Source organism: Crinia signifera, chromosome 2 (assembly GCF_055691185.1).
Source record: "Crinia signifera chromosome 2, ASM5569118v1, whole genome shotgun sequence".
Classification (NCBI taxonomy): domain Eukaryota; kingdom Metazoa; phylum Chordata; class Amphibia; order Anura; family Myobatrachidae; genus Crinia; species Crinia signifera.
Window position 1 is genome coordinate 398,677,353 of NC_139218.1, and position 26,603 is coordinate 398,703,955.

Sequence of the window (26,603 nt, forward strand, 5' to 3'; positions counted from 1 at the left end):
GAATGGTGCAGGGGGTAGCTTGCTGGGCCATGGGCCCCCCCAGCCACCGGGCCCCATAGCAAGTGCACACCCTGCACCCTCTATAGTTACGCCACTGTTCTTTCTAGCACCGCTATCTTTGAAAACCCATGCAGTTCCTCTTCCCTGCCTGGGTTTCTAGCACAGGTCTGGTTTGCATATCAGTGCTGATATACAGACCAAAACAGTGCTATAAGCACTAAAGCAGACAGCGACACCCCAGGCAGGGAAGAGGAACTGCATGGGTTTTCAAACATAGCGGGTGCTAGAATGAACACTAACATGCGTCCACTGGCTGCCACTGCCGTTGGCAACGGGACAGTCAATGAGCTGGGGAGGGGTAGGTTTATGTAGCAGGGTTGATGCAGGACAGAGCGGGTAGTGGACCGAGTTGACCTGGGGTATGTAAGGTTCCATATACTAGTGTTATATTAGAGGTTGTTTATTTGTTGTATGATATTTGCTGCAGTTAGAGGTTACGTCAGCAGCTACGTCAACAACAAAAAAAGGGACGACACAAATTCAGTTTATGAAATTTATTAGGAAACAAGAAAAATAAAAACAAAGTTCAGCCTGTTGTCCTTGACAAGTATTTGTGTTGGCAGAGGTGACATTATAGATAAGCTGTCATCCGCACACTACTACATTGCTTTACACTATCTACAGAGTTATATATACAGCAACAGTGACATCAGCAGTGTATCCTCAGTTATATACACAGCAACAGTGACATCAGCAGTGTATCCCGAGTTACTGTATATACACAGCAACAGTGACATCCGCAGTGTATCCTCAGTATATACACAGCAACAGTGACATCAGCAGTTTATCCTCAGTTATAGACACAGCAACAGTGACATCCGCAGTGTATCCTCAGTTATAGACACAGCAACAGTGACATCAGCAGTGTATCCTCAGTATATACACAGCAACAGTGACGTCAGCAGTGTATCCTCAGTATATACACATTAACAGTGACGTCAGCAGTGTATCCTCAGTATATACACATTAACAGTGACGTCAGCAGTGTATCCTCAGTATATACACAGCAACAGTGACATCCGCAGTGTATCCTCAGTATATACACAGCAACAGTGACATCCGCAGTGTATCCTCAGTATATACACAGCAACAGTGACATCAGCAGTGTATCCTCAGTATATACACAGCAACAGTGACATCAGCAGTGTATCCTCAGTATATACACAGCAACAGTGACATCAGCAGTGTATCCTCCGTTAGACACAGCAACAGTGACATCCGCAGTGTATCCTCAGTATATACACAGCAACAGTGACGTCAGCAGTGTATCCTCAGTTATAGACACAGCAACAGTGACATCCGCAGTGTATCCTCGGTATATACACAGCAACAGTGACATCAGCAGTGTATCCTCAGTTAGACACAGCAACAGTGACATCCGCAGTGTATCCTCAGTTATATACACAGCAACAGTGACATCAGCAGTGTATCCCGAGTTACTGTATATACACAGCAACAGTGACATCCGCAGTGTATCCTCAGTATATACACAGCAACAGCGACATCAGCAGTGTATCCTCAGTTATAGACACAGCAACAGTGACATCCGCAGTGTATCCTCAGTTATAGACACAGCAACAGTGACATCAGCAGTGTATCCTCAGTATATACACAGCAACAGTGACGTCAGCAGTGTATCCTCAGTATATACACATTAACAGTGACGTCAGCAGTGTATCCTCAGTATATACACATTAACAGTGACGTCAGCAGTGTATCCTCAGTATATACACAGCAACAGTGACATCCGCAGTGTATCCTCAGTATATACACAGCAACAGTGACATCAGCAGTGTATCCTCAGTATATACACAGCAACAGTGACATCAGCAGTGTATCCTCCGTTAGACACAGCAACAGTGACATCCGCAGTGTATCCTCAGTATATACACAGCAACAGTGACGTCAGCAGTGTATCCTCAGTTATAGACACAGCAACAGTGACATCCGCAGTGTATCCTCGGTATATACACAGCAACAGTGACATCAGCAGTGTATCCTCAGTTAGACACAGCAACAGTGACATCCGCAGTGTATCCTCAGTATATACACAGCAACAGTGACATCCGCAGTGTATCCTCAGTATATACACAGCAACAGTGACATCAGCAGTGTATCCTCAGTTATAGACACAGCAACAGTGGCATCAGCAGTGTATCCTCAGTTCTATACACAGCAACAGTGACATCAGCAGTGTATCATCAGTTCTATACACAGCAACAGTGACATCAGCAGTGTATCCTCAGTTCTATACACAGTAACAGTGACCACAGCAGTGTATCCTCAGAGTTCTATACACAGCAACAGTGACATCAGCAGTGTATCCTGAGAGTTACTGTATATACACAGCGACAGTGACATCAGCAGTGTATCCTCAGTTCTATACACAGCAACAGTGACCACAGCAGTGTATCCTCAGACTTCTATCCAAGTTCTGCTCCTGCCTTTTAAGCAGAGTTATCTGGAGACGCCCATGGCCTGCACTTCCTCCCATGCTCACGCCCCTGACCTGCACTTCCTCCTGTGCACATGACCAGGGCCTGCACTTCCTCCTGATCAGGCACACATGACTTCTCAGGCTTGCACTTCCTCCCATACAAAAGCCCATTGCCTGCACTTCCTCCCGGGCACACACCCATCACCTGCACTTGCTCCAGGTCAGGCACACATGACCTGAACTTCTAGTGAACACTCCCAAGGCCTGCACTTCCTCCTGTGCACATGACCAAGGTCTGCACTTCCTCCTGTGCACATGACCAAGGCCTGCACTTCCTCCGATGACCGGCTGAATTGTTAAAGGTTAGATTGCATCATGTCTGTTTTGAAAAATAAATTGTCAGGCTCTATGGCTACCCAGGCATGCTGAGATTTGTAGTTCTAGAGCCACAGTTAACGAACACCAATTTTAACATGAAGAACAAGTGGGCATTATATGGAATGGAAATGTTACTGTGCCTTTAAATCCGTTATGTGGAAACTACAAAATATATTATGCGCCATAAAGATCAAAAATGTCTGTAGCTGGGGTGCGGAGTGACAACCTGTCAGGTCTTATATAGGGAACTTAGAAATCTCACAAATATCATACCTGATTCTTGTACAGAATTGTAAGGTTGCATTCAGCGATGGCAATAGTGCAACTGGCCATCGTTAGTGCCATACTGTGCAATGGATGACCATCAATGGTCATCCATTTTCTTTGACTGATTTGCCTGCAGACCAAACAAAACATGGAGGCGGGGCTTCACTGGTGTCTGGGGCAGAGCTATGTGCCGTTGTGGCCCCTTGAGAAAAAAGAAAAACAAAGCTATTCATTTATGCTTGACATCGATGGTTCTCCACCATCGATGGCAAAACTACTTTACATTGGCCATAAACCATCAATGATTTTGGCCATCCCTACCCTGCCGCCGGGAGAGGGTCACTCACGGAGATCATACGTGCAGCACGTATGATCCCTGGGTCTAATCCGATCCACACAGGACCACGCATCGGATCAGATGTCAGACGCATCCGATTTGGGCCCGATACGTCGGAATCAGGTGAAATCGGGCCCAAATCGGACAAGTGTATGGGAGCCTTAAGGTAATATTGGTGGGATGAAATAGCCCCATTATTTATATGGAAAAGTGATTTACACCTCCTGATAATTGGGGCAATGGCAGGGCTCCGCTATATCCCCCCGCAGGGCTGAATTAGGCCCCTAATATGTATTAAACATTCCTGAGGAATTGGCTACATAGAGAATGTATTTTTTTTCAAATTTTCCTGTCAGAATTGATGTTTTGGGAATTTTGAAGTTTGTGAGAGGCCAGGCAGTCAGGATTCCTCAACCCAGAGGCCAGGCAGTCAGGATTCCCCAACCCAGAGGCCAGGAAGTCAGGATTTCCCTACCCAAAGGCCACACAGCTGAGATTCCCCAACCCAGAGGCCAGGCAGGCAGGATTCTCCAACCCAGAGGCCAGGCAGGCAGGATTCCCCAACCCAGAGGCCAGGCAGCCAGGATTCCCCAACCCAGAGGCCAGGCAGGCAGGATTCCCCAACCCAGAGGCCAGGCAGGCAGGATTCCCCAACCCAGAGTCAAGGCAGGCAGGATTCCCCAACGAAGAGGCCAGGCAGGCAGGATTCCCCAACGAAGAGGCCAGGCAGGCAGGATTCCCCAACCCAGAGTCAAGGCAGGCAGGATTCCCCAACGAAGAGGCCAGGCAGGCAGGATTCCCCAACGAAGAGGCCAGGCAGGCAGGATTCCACAACCCAGAGGCCACACAGCCAAGATTCCCTAGCCCAGGTTACAAATCAGCAGTAATTACAACAGACACAACTATCAGATTGGGAGAGGACGGGTGAGGGGAATTATTTACCATTACACTGTAATTAAGTTGCTGAGGTCTCTCCAATGGGGAACATTAGTTCTGGGATGTGACGTACAGGCAGATTGCTACATTATATACTTATCACCATAGCCCTTTGGAAATGTGCTACAGACAGAACTACTCTTCTGTGGTTATCGCCTTCCCATCATCTGATTGGTTTGGCTTTCAGAGGGTCGGTGGTGACAGTGATCTACGTCCTGGTCCTTACTACAAAAGTAGACCATATGTTGGGCGAGGTAGAGCAGCATGGGCGATGTGGTTAGACTATGGTCTACACTTCACATTAACCAGGAGTGGGCTCCTATGGAACCCTCCCAGGAATGGCCATCGTGCATGCAGGCAGGAACGGGCTCCATTCTGGACAGTGTAATAAGTAACGCACAGACTGGGCCACAATAGCCCAGCCATAAAAGACTGTCCTCCTGTTATCATCTGGGTTGGAGGTCTGAGGTGTATGCAAAAGTGTCACTAATGCTGGGCGGTGCAATGTGGGTGATTGTGTCCTAATTCCAAATTCTATTCCTGAGACACTCCACCCCTTCTTATCGTAACAAATTACCTTTCCTGCTAACTCCAGCCTCGGGCGGTGTCTACAGCCGCGGGGCAGTCACTACAGCCACGGGGCAGTCACTACAGCCACGGGCCAGTCACTACAGCCACGGGCCAGTCACTACAGCCACGGGCCAGTCACTACAGCCACGGGCCAGTCACTACAGCCACGGGCCAGTCACTACAGCCACGGGGCAGTCACTACAGCCCTGGGCAGTCACTACAGCCCCAGGCGGTCACAACAGTCCTGGACGGTGACTGCGCAGCTCTGGATGGTCACTACAGCCCTGGGTGGTCACAACAGTCCTGGATGGTGACTACACAGCTGTATCTGAGGAATTCTCTCGATGTGAAGCACTAATTGTCAGTCACTTACTAAGTAGATTATAGGGACACATCGCAACCAATATCTCGAGTTGCATTGGTCTGCAGAAAGTGACGCCTGGGAACCAGCACTTTACACAGAAATTTGCTGACACACTATCATTATTAAAACTCATATACGCATACATCTTATGTATGCTATCCAGCGTTACTACATCTTATGTATGATATCCAGCGTTACTACAGTCAGTGCAATCCCACAGGAGCAGAACCAGTGATGATGTGCACAGAACTACACAACATGTGGCAGAATGGACATTGTGCGGTATATTTACTAATATGGGCGTTTTATTGAGCAACCAATCAGATTCTACCTATTATCTTCTAGAGATGTTGCTAAATAAATATGAAGTAGAATCTGTTTGGTTGCTAAGGGCAACATCCATCTACAGTAAAACTCCCATCTTAGTAAATGTACCCCTATGGGGCTGATTGATGCAGATCTCCGCACACTGCACACGAGACAGAAATCGTTTTCAGCACAAGCGCCTAATACGGTTCCTGCATACAGATATGGGAAGCCCCGTATGCCACTCCCTATACAGAACACTCTGCGATCTGCCTACAGACGTTCCGCAATGCACAACTTTGGCGTGACACAGTATTCAGGCCCATGTGGCTAGACTGTGATGTCATAGACATCACTCCTCCGTGACATCACTTGTCTCCAGCGTTCTGACTGGCCGAGGCCGCATAATTGCCACCTCTGCTGTGTATAGGCATCAGGCGCACTTTATATCCCCACCTGTGTACAAATCATATGACACAACAGAACAGAGCAGCTCGGGTTTAGTCTCCTTGTGATAAGAGCTAAGATGAGACATTAGTAAGGATCTCAGGCACGCGGAATAGTACATAGCGAAGAAGTGGACTATAGACATCGACTGGAAACGTATACAAAGTGGGCGTCCTAATGCCGGGCTGCGTAGGGCACAGGATGGTTGATGCTTAAATCTGGCACCCATTATTATTCTTCTCAGATAATACTACTGGATAGAATAGCATCATCATCAGTAACATAGAACATAGTGGCAATTTCTTTTAGGGAAGGAGGTAATTCCAATGCATATGAGGAAAGCCGCTCAATCCATGGTGGCATCCTAAGTATCGTCTTCTATAGAAAACACTGTGACTCTGTTGCGGCTGGCAATCTTCATAGCGGGTCTCTACACCTAGGAGAATGTTCCACCGCTGCATGGTAGATGTATAAAGCATCATTTGAGGCAAGAGGAGATTTGCAGGGTAGGACCATTCTTGCCGGTAAGACGCCACAGCCCATAATGGTACTGACCACTCTCTGTAGCACTGCCTGGTGTAACACACATCGCACTGCACACAGACTGCAAAATCACCTCGAGAATTTGAACACAATCAACCGGTCCTCAGACCGGGGGTCAGCAATGTCCCCTCGTTGCCCCAGTGTTATTCGGCAGTGACCGACCCATTGAGTCCTTTCGTGTCCATACAACCGTTCATTTTGTAGTCATCATCCAAACTCTCCTGTATGTCGTACTCTTCATCTAAGAAGTCCAGGGAGTTGTTACTGGGCAATCCCCTGATGGTGAATTTGTGAGAGACACGTGTCCACTTCACCCGGTTGGATGCCACAATCTCGTAGAGCTCGGCAGATTGAGGGAAAAGTTCTTTCAGCAATCTGGGGACAGAAGACAGTAATAATCAGGGACGCACAAATAGGTAATGACATCTCTTTCCCATGGTTCCCTTAGTTAACGTGCAACTAGAAGGGGTGCACCTAGAAAATTCCCCCACACATGACGGTGCTGTGGATCGGTATTATTACATGAAGTGTATACAAACTTGCTGATGGCAGTGAGGAGCAATCACAGGGGTAGGAGAGAATAATAAGTGGATACTAATACTAATAATAAGGGAATAACATTATATGAATGATGACAACTGCAGAGCTGATGTCACTATGATGTCATTGGGACTCACTTGTAGATTGGCATGGCGATGTGCTCCATGAAGCTGATCTGTAGTTCCGGGATGTAGGCCTTCTCGCGATCCATCATCTCACTGGGCCGGTTCCCCATTGCTTTCTCCTGCAAAAGACAAAACACGGTCATTGCCTCACTCCAACTATATGTAGTCCACGGGTCACACTCACACGGAGTAGGGTCTGTCTACGCTGGCAGGAGGCAGTGCCCCTTCCTAGGCTGGTGGTAGGTAGTGCCCCTTCCTAGGCTGGTGGAAGGTAGTGCCCCTTCCTAGGCTGGTGGAAGGTAGTGCCCAGCCCCCTTCCTACGCTGGTGGTAGGTAGTGCCTCTTCCTAGGCTGGTGGTAGGTAGTGCCCCTTCCTATGCAGGTGGTAGGTAGTGCTCCTTCCTGGACTGGTCACACACTGGGGGGGGGGGGTTTGTAATCTGTCACACACAGGGGGAGGTGTAATCTGTCACACACAGGGGGAGGTGTAATCGGTCACACACAGTGGAGGAGCAATCTGGCACACACGAGGGGTATAATCTGACACACACAGGGGGAGGTATAATCTGTGACACACAGGGGGAGGTGTAACCTGTGACACACAGGGGGAGGAGCAATCTGTGACACACAGGGGGAGGAGCAATCTGTCACACACAGGGATAGGAGTAATCTGTCACACACAGGGGGGGTGTAATCCGTCACACACAGGCGGTGGAGTAATCCGGTCACACACAGGGGGAGGAGTAATCTGTCAAACACAGGGGGATGTATAATCTGTCACACACAGGGGGGAGGTATAATCCTGTCACACAGAGGGGGAACATACGGGGGGAGGTATAAACCAGTCACACACAGGGTCATGTATAATCTGCCACACACTGTGGGAGGTTTAATCTGTCTCACATGAGGGGGAGGTAAAATCCTGTCACACACACAGAGGAATGTATAATCCGGTCACACACAGGGGCATGTATAATCCGGTCACAAACACAGATGGAGGTATAATCTGGTTACACACACAGAGGAATGTATAATCCGGTCACACACAAGAAGAGGTATAATCCGGTCACACACAGGGGGAGGTATAGTCAGGTCACACACGGGGAGGTATAGTCCGATCACACACAGGGGAGGTGTAACCTGTGACACACAGGGGGAGGAGCAATCTGTGACACACAGGGGAAGGAGCAATCTGACACACACAGGGGGAGGTATAATCTGTGACACACAGGGGATGTGTAACCTGTGACACACAGGGGAAGGAGCAATCTGACACACACAGGGGGAGGTATAATCTGTGACACACAGGGGATGTGTAACCTGTGACACACAGGGGAAGGAGTAATCTGACACACAGGGGGAGGAGCAATCTATGATACACAGGGGGAGGTATAATCTGTCACACACAGGGGGAGGAGTAATCTGTGAGACACAGGGGGGGCGAACTCTGTCACAAAGGGGGTGGAGTAATCCGGTCACACACAGGGGGTGGAGTAATCCGGTCACACACAGGGGGTGGAGTAATCCGGTCACACACGGGGTGGAGTAATCCGGTCACACACAGGGGGAGGTATAATCCTGTTACACACAGGGGGAGGTATAATCCTGTCACACACAGGAGGAGGTGTAAACTGTCACACAAAGGGTGAGGTATAATCTGTCACACACAGGGGGTGTGCCATCTGTCACACACAGGGGGGGGTGCATTCTGTCACACACAGGGGGCGGTATAGTCCGGTCTCACACAAGGGCATGCATAATCTGCCACACACGGGGGGAGGTATAATCCAGTCACACACAGGGGGAACACATAGGGGGAGGTATAATATGGTCAAACACGGGGAACACACAGGGGGAGGTATAAACTAGTCACACACAGGGGCATGTATAATCTGTCACACACGGGGAGGTTTAATCTGTCTCACACGTGGGGGAGGTATAATCCAGTCACACACAGATGGAGGTATAATCCGGTTACACACACAGAGGAATGTATAATCTGTCACACACAGGGGGAAGTATAATCTGTCACACACAGGGGGAGGTATAGTCAGGTCACACACGGGGAGGTATAGTCCGGTCACACACACACACAGGGGGAGGTATAATCTGTCTCACATGAGGAGAATGTATAATCTGTCACACACAGGAGGAGTTATAGTCAGGTCACACACGGGGAGATATAGTCTGGTCACACACAGGGGGAGGTATAATCTGTCACACACAAGGGGAGGTATAATCTGGTCACACACAAGGGCAGGTACAATCTGTCACAAACATGGGGAGGTATAATATGTCATAAACAGGGGGGCTATAATCTGGACACACACAGGGGCATGTATAATCTGTCACACACAGGGGGAGGTATAATCCTGTCATACACAGGGGGAGGTGTAATCTGTCTCACATGAGGAGAATGTATAATCTGTCACACACAGGGGGAGGTGTAATTTGCCCCACACGGGTGGAATGTATAATCCGGTCACACACAAGGGGATCACACAGGGGGAGGTATAATCCGGTTGCACAGAGGGGCATATATAATCTGTCACACACAGGGGGAGGTTTAGTCTGTCTCACATGAGGGGGAGGTATAATCTGGTCACACACAGATGGAGGTATAATCCGGTCACACACACAGAGCAATGTATAATCTGTCACACACAGATGGAGGTATAATATGGTCACACACACAGGGGAATGTATAATCTGGTCACACAGGGGGAACACATAGGAGGAGGTATAATCTGGTCACACACAAGAAGAGGTATAATCCGGTCACACACTGGGGCATGTATAATCGGTCACACACGGGAAGGTATAATCTGTCACACACAGGGGGAGGTATAATCTGTCACACACAGGGGGAGGTATAATCTGTCACACACAGGGGGAGGTATAATCCTGTCACACAGGAGGAGTCATAATCCTGTCACACACGGGGAGGTATAATCTGTCACACACAGGGGAGGTATATTCAGGTCACAAAAAGGGGGAGGTATAGTCCGGTCACAAACAGAGAGAGAGATAGTCTGGTCACACACAGGGGGAGGTATAATCTGTCACACACGGGGCGAGGTATAATCTCTCACATACACAGGGGGAGGTATAATCTGTCACAAACATGGGGAGGTATAATCTGTCACAAACAGTGTATATTCCAGGCACACACAGGGGGAGGTACAATCTATTTACCAGGTCTCCCTGAGAGAAGAATTCTTTGTAAATCAGCTCCTACAAAAGAAATAAAACAATGAATCTGGTTATTTCAATTTCCATTTAAATAAAACCTAGAATCCATTCTGGGCCTAATCTGATGCTGGGCAGTGACATGATGTGAGGAGGGGAATGGAGGCAGCAGGAAGCCACAGACTGAGAGCTATACAGTGGGAGGAGCAGGGTCCCCAGCAGCACAGAGTATATCAGGAGATGAGGGATGTGTCAGTGAGGACCGGGCTGCATGTGACAGGGGCAGTGACATGATGTGAGGAGGGGAATGGGGGCAGCAGGGCGCCACAGACTGAGAGTTATATAGTGGGAGGAGCAGGGTCCCCAGCAGCACAGAGTATATCAGGAGATGAGTGATGTGTCAGTGAAGACAGGGCTGCATGTGACAGGGGCAGTGACATGATGCGAGGAGGGGAATGGAGGCAGCTGGAAGCCACAGACTGAGAGTTATATAGTGGGACGAGCAGGGTCCCCAGAAGCACAGAGTATATCAGGAGATAAGTGATGTGTCAGTGAGGACCGGGCTGCATGTGACAGGGGCAGTGACATGATGTGAGGAGGGGAATGGAGGCAGCAGGAAGCCACAGACTGGGAGTTATATAGTGGGAGGTGCAGGGTCCCCAGCAGCACAGAGTATATCAGGAGAGGAGTGATGTGTCAGTGAGGACAGGGCTGCATGTGACAGGGGTAGTGACATGATGTGAGGAGGGGAATGGAGGCAGCAGGAAGCCACAGACTGAGAGTTATATAGTGGGAGGTGCAGGGTCCCCAGCAGCACAGAGTATATCAGGAGATGAGGGATGTGTCAGAGAGGACAGGGCTGCATGTGACAGGGGCAGTGACATGATGTGAGGAGGGGAATGGAGGCAGCAGGAAGCCACAGACTGAGAGTTATATAGTGGGAGGTGCAGGGTCCCCAGCAGCACAGAGTATATCAGGAGATGAGGGATGTGTCAGTGAGGACAGGGCTGCATGTGACAGGGGCAGTGCCATGATGTGAGGAGGGGAATGGAGGCAGCAGGGAGCCACAGACTGAGAGTTATATAGTGGGAGGAGCAGGGTCCCCCAGCAGCACAGAGTATATCAGGAGATGAGGGATGTGTCAGTGAGGACAGGGCTGCATGTGACAGGGGCAGTGACAGGATGTGAGGAGGGGAATGGAGGCAGCAGGAAGCTACAGACTGATAGTTATATAGTGAGAGGAGCAGGGTCCCCAGTAGCACAGAGTATATCAGGAGATGCGTGATGTGTCAGTGAGGACAGGGCTGCATGTGACAGGGGCAGTGCCATGATGTGAGGAGGGGAATGGAGGCAGCAGGGAGCCACAGACTGAGAGTTATATAGTGGGAGGAGCAGGGTCCCCCAGCAGCACAGAGTATATCAGGAGATGAGGGATGTGTCAGTGAGGACAGGGCTGCATGTGACAGGGGCAGTGACAGGATGTGAGGAGGGAAATGGAGGCAGCAGGAAGTCACGGACTGATAGTTATATAGTGGGAGGAGTAGGGTCCCAGCAGCACAGAGTATATCAGGAGATGCGTGATGTGTCAGTGAGGACAGGGCTGCATGTGACAGGCGCAGTGACATGATGTGAGGAGGGGAATGGAGGCAGCAGGAAGCCACAGACTGAGAGTTATATAGTGGGAGGAGTAGGGTCCCCAGCAGCACAGAGTATATCAGGAGATGCGTGATGTGTCAGTGAGGACAGGGCTGCATGTGACAGGGGCAGTGACATGATGTGAGGAGGGGAATGGAGGCAGCAGGAAGCCACAGACTGGGAGTTATATAGTGGGAGGTGCAGGGTCCCCAGCAGCACAGAGTATATCAGGAGAGGAGTGATGTGTCAGTGAGGACAGGGCTGCATGTGACAGGGGTAATGACATGATGTGAGGAGGGGAATGGAGGCAGCAGGAAGCCACAGACTGAGAGTTATATAGTGGGAGGTGCAGGGTCCCCAGCAGCACAGAGTATATCAGGAGATGAGGGATGTGTCAGAGAGGACAGGGCTGCATGTGACAGGGGCAGTGACATGATGTGAGGAGGGGAATGGAGGCAGCAGGAAGCCACAGACTGAGAGTTATATAGTGGGAGGTGCAGGGTCCCCAGCAGCACAGAGTATATCAGGAGATGAGGGATGTGTCAGTGAGGACAGGGCTGCATGTGACAGGGGCAGTGCCATGATGTGAGGAGGGGAATGGAGGCAGCAGGGAGCCACAGACTGAGAGTTATATAGTGGGAGGAGCAGGGTCCCCCAGCAGCACAGAGTATATCAGGAGATGAGGGATGTGTCAGTGAGGACAGGGCTGCATGTGACAGGGGCAGTGACAGGATGTGAGGAGGGGAATGGAGGCAGCAGGAAGCTACAGACTGATAGTTATATAGTGAGAGGAGCAGGGTCCCCAGTAGCACAGAGTATATCAGGAGATGCGTGATGTGTCAGTGAGGACAGGGCTGCATGTGACAGGGGCAGTGCCATGATGTGAGGAGGGGAATGGAGGCAGCAGGGAGCCACAGACTGAGAGTTATATAGTGGGAGGAGCAGGGTCCCCCAGCAGCACAGAGTATATCAGGAGATGAGGGATGTGTCAGTGAGGACAGGGCTGCATGTGACAGGGGCAGTGACAGGATGTGAGGAGGGAAATGGAGGCAGCAGGAAGTCACGGACTGATAGTTATATAGTGGGAGGAGTAGGGTCCCAGCAGCACAGAGTATATCAGGAGATGCGTGATGTGTCAGTGAGGACAGGGCTGCATGTGACAGGCGCAGTGACATGATGTGAGGAGGGGAATGGAGGCAGCAGGAAGCCACAGACTGAGAGTTATATAGTGGGAGGAGCAGGGTCCCCAGCAGCACAGAGTATATCAGGAGATGCGTGATGTGTCAGTGAGGACAGGGCTGCATGTGACAGGGGCAGTGACATGATGTGAGGAGGGGAATGGGGGCAGCAGGAAGCCACAGACTGAGAGTTATATAGTGGGAGGAGCAGGGTCCCCAGCAGCACAGAGTATATCAGGAGATGAGGGATGTGTCAGTGAGGACAGGGCTGCATGTGACAGGGGCAGTGACATGATGTGAGGAGGGGAATGGGGGCAGCAGGAAGCCACAGACTGAGAGTTATATAGTGGGAGGAGCAGGGTCCCCAGCAGCACAGAATATTCATTAAGATGGAATGACCCTGTTGGTAAGGTTTGGCAAGGAAGGCGTCTAACAACTAAGGTACAAAATGGAGGCGACTGAAACGCCCGAAGTGATGTAACATGGTGGCGACCTAACTGCCCCATCTGGCGACAGACATAAGCTGCCCCTCACCCTTTACTCTGACATAATGCGGACATCTGAATTCAAAAGGAAATGCCAAATTGTAATTGAACCGAGACAAAGAAAAATTATGGAGGGTGGGTGAGATTCCGGTGAAAAAAGGAAAGTGGCCACATTCAGATTAGCTTTATATACCCCAAAGATAACCGCACTCCCACCTAGCTTCTGATAGGCCAACCACTCTGACTACAAAGCACTCATCCCCCAAACCCAGAGACTCTTATATTGCTGCGTGCCTAATCATCCCGTACGTCATATAACTCTTCATCGTGCACGTACGGTGTCTCTTCCCCATAGAACGCCCCCCCGCCCAGGACTCACCGCGATCTTTTTGGTGGTTTTCCAGCCTTTAGTTTGGTCAGAGAGGTCACATGACGTCATGAGGAGACACAGCAGCAGGTTGTGGTGATGTTTGTTTTTGGGATCATAACCGTCTGTAACAGAACGTACAGGGAATAATACAGAAGCGGATTCCCACAGGCAACATCTTAACATTTACCACCCAGAAAACGTATTTATATAGGGGAAAAATCACGCCGTCCCAAGACATCGCTTTGTATACCAACGGGACTGAACCTCACCCAGGAGGGGTACTCACAATATCTGCTCTGTGAACTCCACTATAATAATAATAATAATAATAATAATAATAATATATCGGCTGCTACTGTATATTGTCAGGTGGAAGAGCTTTAACAAAATATAACTAAATCATTTATAAGAAAGCTTTGTGTATGGGGAGTAATGTAACCAATGTGATAGCCGCAGCTGTACCTCTATGACGGAGGATGGTGACAGCGCGGACATTGCCCACACAGAATAACCCTGTTGCTTTCCACTTTATTTGTTGTTTTTGCAGTACTCACAGCGACCACTAGGGAGCGATGTGTAACAACCAATGGAATATACATTCCTGGGGCGAAATGTAATAGGGTGCGATTTTTTAGACTAAAAAAAAATCGCACCAAATCGCACCTTTAAAAATCGCATTTTTTGCCGCGAAATCGCATATGTAATGAGATGCGAATTAGCGGCAAAAAAATGCGATTTGCCGCGATTTTTAGTCATGAAAATGTGCGCATTTTCAGTCATGAAAATGTGCGCATTTTTATAAATGCGCTTTTGTGCAAAAAAAAAAAAGTTAAAAAAAAAACGGCGTGGGGTCCCCCCTCCTAAGCATAACCAGCCCCGGGCTCATTGAGCCGGACCTGGTTCCAAAAATACGGGGGACAAAAAGCATAGGGGTCCCCCGTATTTCTGAAACCAGCCCCGGACTCTTGGACCGGTCCTGGTTCCAAAAATACGGGGGACAAAAAATCTGGGGGTCCCCCGTATTTTGAAACCAGCACCGGGCTCCAACAGCCCGCGGTGTCATGCCACAGCCGGGGGACACTTTTTATACAAGGTCCCCCGGCCAAAACATGAGCACCGTGGCTGGTCAGCCTTGGACGGGGTACCTGGAGGAGTGGGGACCCCCCCAATAAAGGGGTCCCCCCCCCCCAGGCTTCACCCGTCCAGGGCTGAAGCCCGGGGCTGTCACCGGCGTCCGTGGCCAGTGGACGCCGGCCTGATAGGGTTAAATCCATCATACATATCATTACATTGCTTTTTACCGGCGAACTACAAGTGCCAGTAGACCTCCCCCGCATGCTGGGACTTGGAGAACCACAAGTCCCAGCATGCAGGGCATTAATGGGCCCGCTGGGACTTGTAGTCCACCTGTAAAAAGAATGTTTATAAAAAACACACACACAGAGAAGTACAAGTTTATTACACACACACACCTCAATTTTACACCAGCATACTTACCATTCCTGGATCCAGCGCTGGTCTGGCTGCTTTACAGCCGGCTCCCCCCGCACTGACAGGCAGCGGGGAGAACCGCTTTCTCCGTTGCCTGTCACCGGCTTTCTCCGTAGCTTCTGTAGCTCTGTCCCAGTGCTACAGAGGCTGAGAGCGTGATTGGCTGAGCTACAGTATGCGTCTCCATGGAGACGCATAGCTCAGTCCTGATTGGCTGAGCTATGCGTCTCCATGGAGACGCATACTGTAGCTCAGGAATGGTAAGTAACGCTGGTGTAAAATTGAGGTGTGTGTGTAATAAACTTGTACTTCTCTGTGTGTGTGTTTTTTATAAACATTCTTTTTACAGGTGGACTACAAGTCCCAGCGGGCCCATTAATGCCCTGCATGCTGGGACTTGTGGTTCTCCAAGTCCCAGCATGCGGGGGAGGTCTGCTGGCACTTGTAGTTCGCCGGTAAAAAGCAATGTAATGATATGTATGATGGATTTAACCCTATCAGGCCGGCGTCCACTGGCCACGGACGCCGGTGACAGCCCCGGGCTTCAGCCCTGGACGGGTGAAGCCTGGGGGGGGGGACCCCTTTATTGGGGGGTCCCCACTCCTCCAGGTACCCCGTCCAAGGCTGACCAGCCACGGTGCTCATGTTTTGGCCGGGGGACCTTGTATAAAAAGTGTCCCCCGGCTGTGGCATGACACCGCGGGCTGTTGGAGCCCGGTGCTGGTTTCAAAATACGGGGGACCCCCAGATTTTTTGTCCCCCGTATTTTTGGAACCAGGACCGGTCCAAGAGTCCGGGGCTGGTTTCAGAAATACGGGGGACCCCTATGCTTTTTGTCCCCCGTATTTTTGGAACCAGGTCCGGCTCAATGAGCCCGGGGCTGGTTATGCTTAGGAGGGGGGACCCCACGCCGTTTTTTTTTTTATAAAAACACTTTTACACATTTTTATTAACAGAACCATGCACAGATCTCAATGATCTGTGCATGGTTCTGTCAAATTCGCCTGTCAGAACCTGGTCTATTTTTTTTGCGATTTTTGGTAACATTGACCAAAAATCGCACCCTATTACATTTGCGAGTTGTATACTTTATAATGGGAAAACATCTGGATGCGAATTGAAATGTGACTAAAAATCGCACTTCTAAAAGTGCGATTTCGCGGTAAAAAGTGCGATTTTTTACCGCGATTTTCAACCTATTAAATGTGCGATTTTCGGAAAATGTGCGATTTCGGCCGTTTTTGACCAAAAATCGCACATGTCTAAAAAATCGCACTCTATTACATTTCGCCCCTGATGTGATGATACATTGCTACTGACAGCAGCCTCCTCATCATGTGCTCACAGAACGCACACACAGAGACACATCCTATACAGGTGGAATTCCCCCTTGTTCCCCTGTTCGCTCTGGTGTGTGGACAGTATTGGCCAATGGTTCCCAAACTCGGTCCTCAGGTCCCCCAAAGGAAATCCATGCTTAAGCACAGGTGACTTGTACTGGGAAACGGTCATTGGGTCACAAGCATGTTGGTCGACAGTCATCAGGTTGAAATGCATTTTAGGTCAACATGCAGCAATGTTGACATGACTTTAGTTTGACATGGATTAGGTCAACATTTTTAAAAACCCCATGTCGACCTTTTGACTGTCAACCTAATGAACCCTGTCAACTGAACCCATATCGACCTAAAGTCATGTCGACCTTCCTGTATGTCGACCTAATGGTGTCGACCAACATGCTGGTGATCTAATGATCCATACCCCTTGTACAAAGCCTTGGAGACTGATAAGGTGGAGAGAGATAAAGTATTAACCAGCACCTGTCATTTTCATACACAGCTTGTAACATGGGACTCGGAGCTGATTGGCTGCTACTTTCTACAGGTGCCAGATGATTACCGACAGTCAAAATACCGACACATTCAAAATGTTAACATGCCTGATACCCATCCTTACCTCCCCTCCCAGAACGGCCAGGAGAGTTCCGAAAAACGCCACCTCCCTTCCCTTAGAGCTGTGAATGGCGGCATTTACCAGAATGGGGGTGGGGCTTAATGACGACAAGCCCCGCCCCCGGAAACAGCTGCTGAGAGTGTCCTCTCCGGGCTTCTCCCGGGGGGAGACTATCAAGGTAGGCAAGTATGATTATGGACAAAATGGAGACACAATAAAAATTTCTACTATTACAATGTCGACATACCAAAAAGTAGACATTAGTTTTTCATTCATTTTTTTTTTTTATAAAACCCACTTGTACATACTTTACCATCCCAGTGGGTATAGAGGAAGAATATAACGGTGCCGCGAGGAGCGCGCCAATAGAGGAGACGCGGTACATATACATGTCGACATAGACACCAAAAACTATAAAAAAAAACACAATGTCGACTTTTTTGCAAATCAACATTGTAAATGTTGACATTTGAAATTGTGTCAAAAAAAAAATTATGTTGGCTTAATGCATAATGCATGGTGACATTTTTGACATGTCGGGATTCCTGTTCACTAGGCTGCGTATACCCGCAGGACTGAATCAGGCCCTAGTATATTGACCACAGCGCTGTACGAGAGGAACGTGCACGTCAGGTTGGGACAGATGGGGCCAGCTATTGCGTTTGCAGGGGGTATGGACACAAATGGACCTGTACATGAGAGTGGTCCCCTGCAGGGTTTCCCAAGGGGACACCACTCCCCTAAAGTCGTGCCGTGTTCTCCAGATGCAATCCCCCTCTGTGTTACACTGAGTGAGTGTAATCTGCTGCAGCACCAGCAGGGGGAGCTCTTCTTACCATTTGCCATTTTCTGAAGCTCTTTAAAGATGCGTAAATGATGCGCCAGGTCCGTGGCCAGGATAATTTCCCGCATCAGATCCAGCATCCTCTGGTAATCCTGCAGGAATCACCACAAGACAGTGACATTTACTAACATCGCCATGACAACAGCATCACCCGCGCTAAACACAGCCCTACACACTATGGCGGGCGGTGGTGGATTACATACACGGATGGATTCAGTATGAAATCCCGGCGGTCGGGACCCCGGTGTTCAAAATCCCGACGCCGGAATCCCGACCGCCGAAATCCCGACAAGGGGGGGACGTGGATCGCCCCCCCTTGCGGGCTCGCTGCGCTCGGCACGCTAATTTATTCTCCCTCCAGGGTGTCGTGGACACCCACGGAGGGAGAAAGTGTCGGGATTTCGGCGGTCGGGATTCTGAACGCCGGGATTTTAACTGCATCCCACACGGATAACTAACCCTAAAGTACCACCAGTGACCAAAGTCCACTCGACAGACCAATTTACTCCTTTGTGTGCTAAAAGAGGTCACAACAGAAAGTGAAGACAATTGCTGGATATGCAGAGAGGGAGCTGTGACATATCGGAGGTAGGATCAGATAGGGACTGGGGGTGGAGTGGATAGTTTGTGGGTGAAAAACTGTCACAGCTCAAAGTGAAAGTATATGGCAGAAGCCGTCATTTAGTCAGGCTTCTAATAAGTAGTAAAATAAAGCAATACCTCATAATACAGAACTCCGCAGCGGGACAGAGGCTACACTAATCAACAACCCCCCCCCCCCCCCCGCCCCCCCGCGTGCCCAGTCCGCAGGGCTCCCTTGTGTGCCCGCTTAGTAAAGTTGTTATGTGTTTGCAGTGATGCCGGACAAATGCATCTGTGCCGCACTCTGGAACATGACTCTAATTATCTTAATTACTTCTACAAGCCAGAGCTGTCCTCGTCTGCTGTACCCCCCCAGAGACGGCACGACACAGCACAAACACATAACACCCGCCCCAGCTGTGCCCATCCAGCAACAGAGCCGTCTGCTGCGCTGGCAGAACAAGGCAGCGCCAGGCGTGACAATCACACAAAGTACATCTCCCAGCTTCCCATAGACAGCTGCAGCGTCAGATGGGCCCCCAGAGGACGGCGGTCTAATCAACGGCCCGTACCGCCAGGAATATGTCACATGCTCCTTACAGTCACCTTTCTGAACAGCTGGATTATTATACTACGGCAGGGGTGCTCAAACTCGGTCCTCAGGACCCCACACAGTCCGCGCTTTCCAGGTCACCCGGCAGGTGCACTCATTAATCACTGACGCATTTCCCAGGTCACCCGACAGGTGCACTCATTACTCACTGACACATTTCCCAGGTCACCCGGCAGGTGCACTCATTAATCACTGACGCATTTCCCAGGTCACCCGGCAGGTGCACATGTGTACTCATTACTCACTGACGCATTTCCCAGGTCACCCGGCAGGTGCACAGGTGCACTCATTACTCACTGACACATTTCCCAGGTCACCCGGCAGGTGCATAGGTGCACTCATTACTCACTGACACATTTCAGGTCACCCGGCAGGTGCACAGGTGCACTCATTACTCACTGACACATTTCCCAGGTCACCCGGCAGGTGCACTCATTACTCACTGACACATTTCAGGTGGAGCTAATTACTACACTTTCTGCGAGGAGACCTGCAGAACATGCACCGTGTGGGGTCCTGAGGACCGACTTTGAGAACCTGTGTACTAAGGCATTATATAAACACGGTACTTGGTGGTGATCCCCCAGCAGGCTCCGGGGGCAATGTGGTTCCCAGAATATTCACGCACTAGATGCCAGTTTGAACAACATAACAGTAATGAATTGAATTGCTCCGTTGGGCGCCATATCTAGTAGTCGCTGGCGGGCACTTGAATCTCCCCCATAGAGGTGAGGAGCTGTGTTAGTCTTTTATTACATAGGATGAGAGATATATTTTTACCTTTCTTGAGAACTGTTCGAATATATTACACCCCTGGGAGTTGAGGATGGCGATGGCCTGGGCGAAGTGATGTCTCTGTTGGGAAGAAGCAGCAGAATGTTACAGGTGATCCTGTGACCTCGGAGAACGTGGCTGGGTGAGATGAAGGAGATTGGCTGGCCTGGCGTCATGTGACCAGCATTATGGGCAGATCCCAGCCATCTCTGAGACAGGTGTCAGTGTGTTACCCCCTGTGGGGGCATTAATGGCAGATGATGATGCCACCTACCTCCATCACCGACCCCTCTGAACTGTACAGAGCCGCCAGCACCGATTTCTAGAGACAAAGAGAATTACAGCAATGATCCCCACATTCCAGGAAAACGGGGACAATACAGGGGGACACCAGTCAGCACTAGCCGAAACTCACCGACGCCACCTGGAAGGAATTATTTGTCCCCCTGTGATCCAGGTCGTGGCACATACAGGACACAAACAAGGCAAAAATCTCTATGTCCCTGAAAGAAGGAAAACACAGTTACTCTCCTGTAGTATACAGAAGCATGTGGGGTTACTGAGGGATAGAGAGGTACAGTACAGACAGGTGGGTGGGGTTACTGAGGGATAGAGAGGCATAGTACAGTACAGACAGGTGTGTGGAGATACTGAGGGATAGAGAGGCACAACACAGTACAGACAGGTGTGTGGGGTTACTGAGGGATAGAGAGGCATAGTACAGTACAGACAGGTGTGTGGGGTACTGAGGGATAGAGAGGCACAGCACAGTACAGACAGGTGTGTGGAGATACTGAGGGATAGAGAGGCACAGCACAGTACAAACAGGTGTGTGGGTACTGAGGGATAGAGAGGTACCGCACAGTACAGACAGGTGTGCGGGGGTACTGAGGGATAGAGAGGCACAGTACAGTACAGACAGGTGTGTGGAGATAATGAGGGATAGAGAGGCATAGCACAGTACAGACAGGTGTGTGGGGTTACTGAGGGATAGAGAGGCACAGCACAGTACAGACAGTTGTGTGGGGGTACTGAGGGATAGAGAGGCACAGCACAGTACAGACAGGTGTGTGGGGGTACTGAGGGATAGAGAGGCACAACGCAGTACAAACAGGTGTGTGGGGGTACTGAGGGATAGAGAGGCACAACACAGTACAGACAGGTGTGTGGGGTTACTGAGGGATAGAGAGGCACAGCACAGTACAGACATGTGTGTGGGGTTACTGAGGGATAGAGAGGCACAGCACAGTACAGACAGGTGTGTGGGGTTACTGAGGGATAGAGAGGCACAGCACAGTACAAACAGGTGTGTGGCGGTACTGAGGGATAGAGAGGCACAACACAGTACAGACGGGTGTGCAGGGGTACTGAGGGATAGAGACAGTACAGACAGGTGTGTGGGGTACTTTGGGATAGAGAGACATAGTACAGTACAGACAGGTGTGTGGGGTACTGTGGGATAGAGAGGCATAGTACAGTACAGACAGGTGTGTGGGGTACTTTGGGATAGAGAGGCATAGTACAGTACAGACAGGTGTGTGGGATAGAGAGGCATATTACAGTACAGACAGGTGTGTGGGATAGAGAGGCATAGTACAGTACAGACAGGTGTGTGGAGATACTGAGATATAGCGAGGTGCGGTACAGTACAGTGTGTGGGTCCCTGGAGCAGTATAAGATGCCAAGCCGCTTCCTCCTTCCCATAGACTGACTGTAGCAGGGCGCCCCCCAGTGTCAGAGGCTGGATGTGCGACTCACTACAACACCTGACAGAACGTACTCCAGGTAATTGATGAGCTCCAGGTTCTTGTAGAGGAGATAGCAGAAGTGTGACACAGAGAAAGCATGCATCCAGTTGTGGTACGGCGGGTCCCTGTATCCCTTCTTCACCATAAGGCAGAACCTGTGCACACAAAGTACAGCTAAAATCAGCGTGAGCCACGTATACTGCCGTACCCCTGACACGCACCATGCCGGCAGCACAGGGAACTACAGAGGACGTCACACTGCTGCGTGGCACTGACACAGAGACCGACATTAGGCTGTGGTCACCTGCTCTGTCGCAGTGGGTGTGGTCAGTGTGACAGCAGATGTAGATTTCTGTAGGGAACAACATCAGTGGACGAGATCCCCAACCCACAGGGATGAGATGGTGAGATCCCCAACATCAGCAGGTGAGATCTCCAACATCAGCGGACGAGATCCCCAACATCAGCAGGTGAGATCCCCAACCCACCGGGACAAGATCCCCAACCCTCAGGGGAGATATCCCCAACATCAGCAGGTGAGATCCCCAACATCAGCAGGTGAGGTCCCCAACCCACAGGGATGAGATCCCTAACATCAGTAGGTGAGATCCCCAACCCAAAGGGACGAGATCCCCAACATCAGCAGGTGAGATCCCCAACATCAGCAGGTGAGATCTCCAACATCAGCAGGTGAGATCTCCAACATCAGCAGGTGAGATCCCCAACATCAGCAGGTGAGGTCCCCAACCCACAAGGACGAGATCCCTAACATCAGCAGGTGAGATCGCCAACATCAGCAGGTGAGATCTCCAACATCAGCAGGTGAGGTCCCCAACCCACAGGGACGAGATCCCTAACATCAGCAGGTGAGATCCCCAACATCAGCAGGTGAGATCTCCAACATCAGCAGGTGAGATCTCCAACATCAGCAGGTGAGATCCCCAACATCAGCAGGTGAGGTCCCCAACCCACAAGGACGAGATCCCTAACATCAGCAGGTGAGATCGCCAACATCAGCAGGTGAGATCTCCAACATCAGCAGGTGAGGTCCCCAACCCACAGGGACGAGATCCCTAACATCAGTAGGTGAGATCCCCAACCCACAGGGACGAGATCCCCAACATCAGCAGGTGAGATCCCCAACATCAGCAGGTGAGATCTCCAACATCAGCAGGTGAGATCTCCAACATCAGCAGGTGAGATCCCCAACATCAGCAGGTGAGGTCCCCAACCCACAAGGACGAGATCCCTAACATCAGCAGGTGAGATCGCCAACATCAGCAGGTGAGATCTCCAACATCAGCAGGTGAGGTCCCTAACCCACAGGGACGAGATCCCTAACATCAGCAGGTGAGATCCCCAACCCACAGGGACGAGATCCCCAACATTAGCAGGTGAGATCCCCAACATCAGCAGGTGAGATCTCCAACATCAGCAGGTGAGATCTCCAACATCAGCAGGTGAGATCCCCAACATCAGCAGGCGAGATCCCCAACCCACAGGGGAGATATCCCCAACATCAGCAGGTGAGATCCCCAACCCACCGGGGCAAGATCTCCAACCCACAGGGTAGATATCCCCAACATCAGCAGGTGAGAAGATCCCCAACATCAGCAGGTGAGATCCCCAACCCACAGGGACGAGATCCCCAACATCAGCAGGTGAGATCCCCAACATCAGCAGCTGAGATCCCCAACATCAGCAGGTGGGATACCCAACATCAGCAGGTGAGATCTCCAACCCACAGGGACGAGATCCCTAACATCAGCAGGTGAGATCCCCAACCCACAGGGGCGAGATCCCCAACATCAGCAGGTGAGATCCCCAAAATCAGCAGGTGAGATCTCCAACATCAGCAGGTGAGATCTCCAACATCAACAGGTGAGATCCCCAACATCAGCGGGCGAGATCCCCAACCCACAGGGGAGATATCCCCAACCCACCGGGGCAAGAACCCCAACCCACGGGGCAAGAACCCCAACCCACGGGGACGAGATCCCCAACCCACAGGGACGAGATCCCCAACCCACCGGGGCAAGATCTCCAACCCACAGGGGAGATATCCCCAACATCAGCAGGTGAGAAGATCCCCAACATCAGCAGGTGAGAAGATCCCCAACATCAGCAGGTGAGATCCCCAACATCAGCAGGTGAGATCCCCAACATCAGCAGGTGAGATCCCCAACATCAGCAGGTGAGATCTCCAACATCAGCAGTGGAGATATCCAACATCAGCGGGCAAGATCCCCAACCCACAGGGGAGATATCCCCAACATCAGCAGGTGAGATCCCCAACCCACTGGGACGAGATCCCCAACCCACAGGGACCGAGATCCCCAACCCACAGGGGAGATATCCCCAATATCAGCAGGGGATGGGAGTAACCAACCTGATAAGTGTCGTCCGATCTATCTTGTAGTTGTTGACAAAGCTCATGTCCTCAAACATACTGAGTGTAGCCTGCAAGGGAGGTAAGTATCAATACACAGGTATGTACAGACAGTTATATTACTACTGTATATGTATACATAACTGTACAGCAGTAATATGAGAGATTACTAGAGTGCAGAGAGACACCGTACAGCAGTAATATGAGAGATTACCAGAGTGCAGAGAGACACCGCGCAGCAGTAATATGAGAGATTACTAGAGTGCAGAGAGACACCGTACAGCAGTAATATGAGATATTACTAGAGTGCAGAGAGACACCGTACAGCAGCAATATGAGATATTACTAGAGTGCAGGGAGACACCGTACAGCAGTAATATGAGAGATTACTAGAGTGCAGAGAGACACCGTACAGCAGCAATATGAGGGATTACTAGAGTGCAGAGAGACACCGTACAGCAGTAATATGAGAGATTACTAGAGTGCAGAGAGACACTGCAGCAGTAATATGAGAGATTACTAGAGTGCAGAGAGACACCGTACAGCAGCAATATGAGAGATTACTAGAGTGCAGAGAGACACCGTACAGCAGTAATATGAGAGATTACTAGAGTGCAGAGAGACACCGTACAGCAGTAATATGAGAGATTACTAGAGTGCAGAGAGACACTGTACAGCAGTAATAAGAGAGATTACTAGAGTGCAGAGAGACCGTACAGCAGCAATATGAGAGATTACTAGAGTGCAGAGAGACACCGTACAGCAGTAATATGAGATATTACTAGAGTGCAGAGAGACACCGTACAGCAGCAATATGAGCGATTACTAGAGTGCAGAGAGACACCATACAGCAGCAATATGAGAGATTACTAGAGTGCAGAGAGACACCGTACAGCAGTAATATGAGAGATTACTAGAGTGCAGAGAGACACCGTACAGCAGTAATATGAGAGATTACTAGAGTGCAGAGAGACACCGTACAGCAGCAATATGAGAGATTACTAGAGTGCAGAGAGACCGTACAGCAGTAATATGAGAGATTACTAGAGTGCAGAGAGACCGTACAGCAGTAATATGAGAGATTACTAGAGTGCAGAGACACCGTACAGCAGTAATATGAGAGATTACTAGAGTGCAGAGAGACACCGTACAGCAGTAATATGAGAGATTACTAGAGTGCAGAGACACTGTACAGCAGTAATATGAGAGATTACTAGAGTGCAGAGAGACACCATACAGCAGTAATATGAGAGATTACTAGAGTGCAGAGAGACACCGTACAGCAGTAATATGAGAGATTACTAGAGTGCAGAGAGACACTGCAGCAGTAATATGAGAGATTACTAGAGTGCAGTATTGTTTACAGTCTGTTCTGTGGCTCTGAGCTGTTATATGATCCCTGAGATTATATACAGTCACGTCTGCATCTGGGGAAAGGGCATTTTGAGCTCTGTGATAAATTAACACCTAGAACTCTCCGGGATTTTTTGCAAATTGAAAAGTAAAGATCTTCGCCCCTGGGATCCGAGCACATTCATCCTCCGAGTGACACTTTCCAGCCCCTACAGGTTTAACCCTGTGCGCGGAAGGAGGGATGAACCCTCTCTGACATAACATTGTACTAATCTGATGCGTCTCTCTGCCAGGAGACACAATAATATCTATAGTAAGGATGCAGCAGAGACATCTTTACATACCGGGCCTAATTCTGGTGCACTCGCAAAAGCAAAGGAAATTAGCGAAGAGATCACATCAGACCCTCGGGCTATATTGTATGACCCCGAAATGCCTCCCCCCCAATCAGGCAATGAGCACCCCGGCGAGAGTGCTTGCTGCGTGTGTTTGCACATGTAGGAGCAGGTGTGAATCGGCCCCTGTATGTATTAGATAAATACCAATGTTTCTATGATCTTTTCTAGAATGTGACGTTTAGTGTGCACGGCCCCATACCTTCTGTATAAGGCTGTGCTCACATTGTTATACCAGGTATATAACTGTATATTACATATTTCCATTGGCTGACTGACTGGACAACTGGATTC

General features: G+C 49.9%; 1 protein-coding gene across 4 annotated transcripts in view; it reads right to left on the reverse strand.

Annotated features, from left to right (window-relative positions):
• Positions 1–539: 539 nt before the first annotated feature.
• Positions 540–26,603, reverse strand: part of PDE2A (phosphodiesterase 2A) — a 527,715-nt gene continuing 501,651 nt past the window's right edge. For all 4 annotated transcript variants that reach the window (XM_083170538.1, XM_083170534.1, XM_083170536.1 and 1 more), the window contains 10 exons: positions 24,562–24,632; positions 22,205–22,327; positions 20,840–20,927; positions 20,699–20,746; positions 20,431–20,505; positions 18,448–18,547; positions 14,177–14,289; positions 10,506–10,544; positions 7,323–7,429; positions 540–7,020 (listed from right to left, as the gene is read on the reverse strand). In XM_083170538.1, the coding sequence (XP_083026664.1) occupies positions 6,789–7,020; positions 7,323–7,429; positions 10,506–10,544; positions 14,177–14,289; positions 18,448–18,547; positions 20,431–20,505; positions 20,699–20,746; positions 20,840–20,927; positions 22,205–22,327; positions 24,562–24,632 (996 nt within the window). In that variant the 3' untranslated portion in view covers positions 540–6,788. The remainder of the gene's footprint in view (positions 7,021–7,322; positions 7,430–10,505; positions 10,545–14,176; positions 14,290–18,447; positions 18,548–20,430; positions 20,506–20,698; positions 20,747–20,839; positions 20,928–22,204; positions 22,328–24,561; positions 24,633–26,603) is intronic.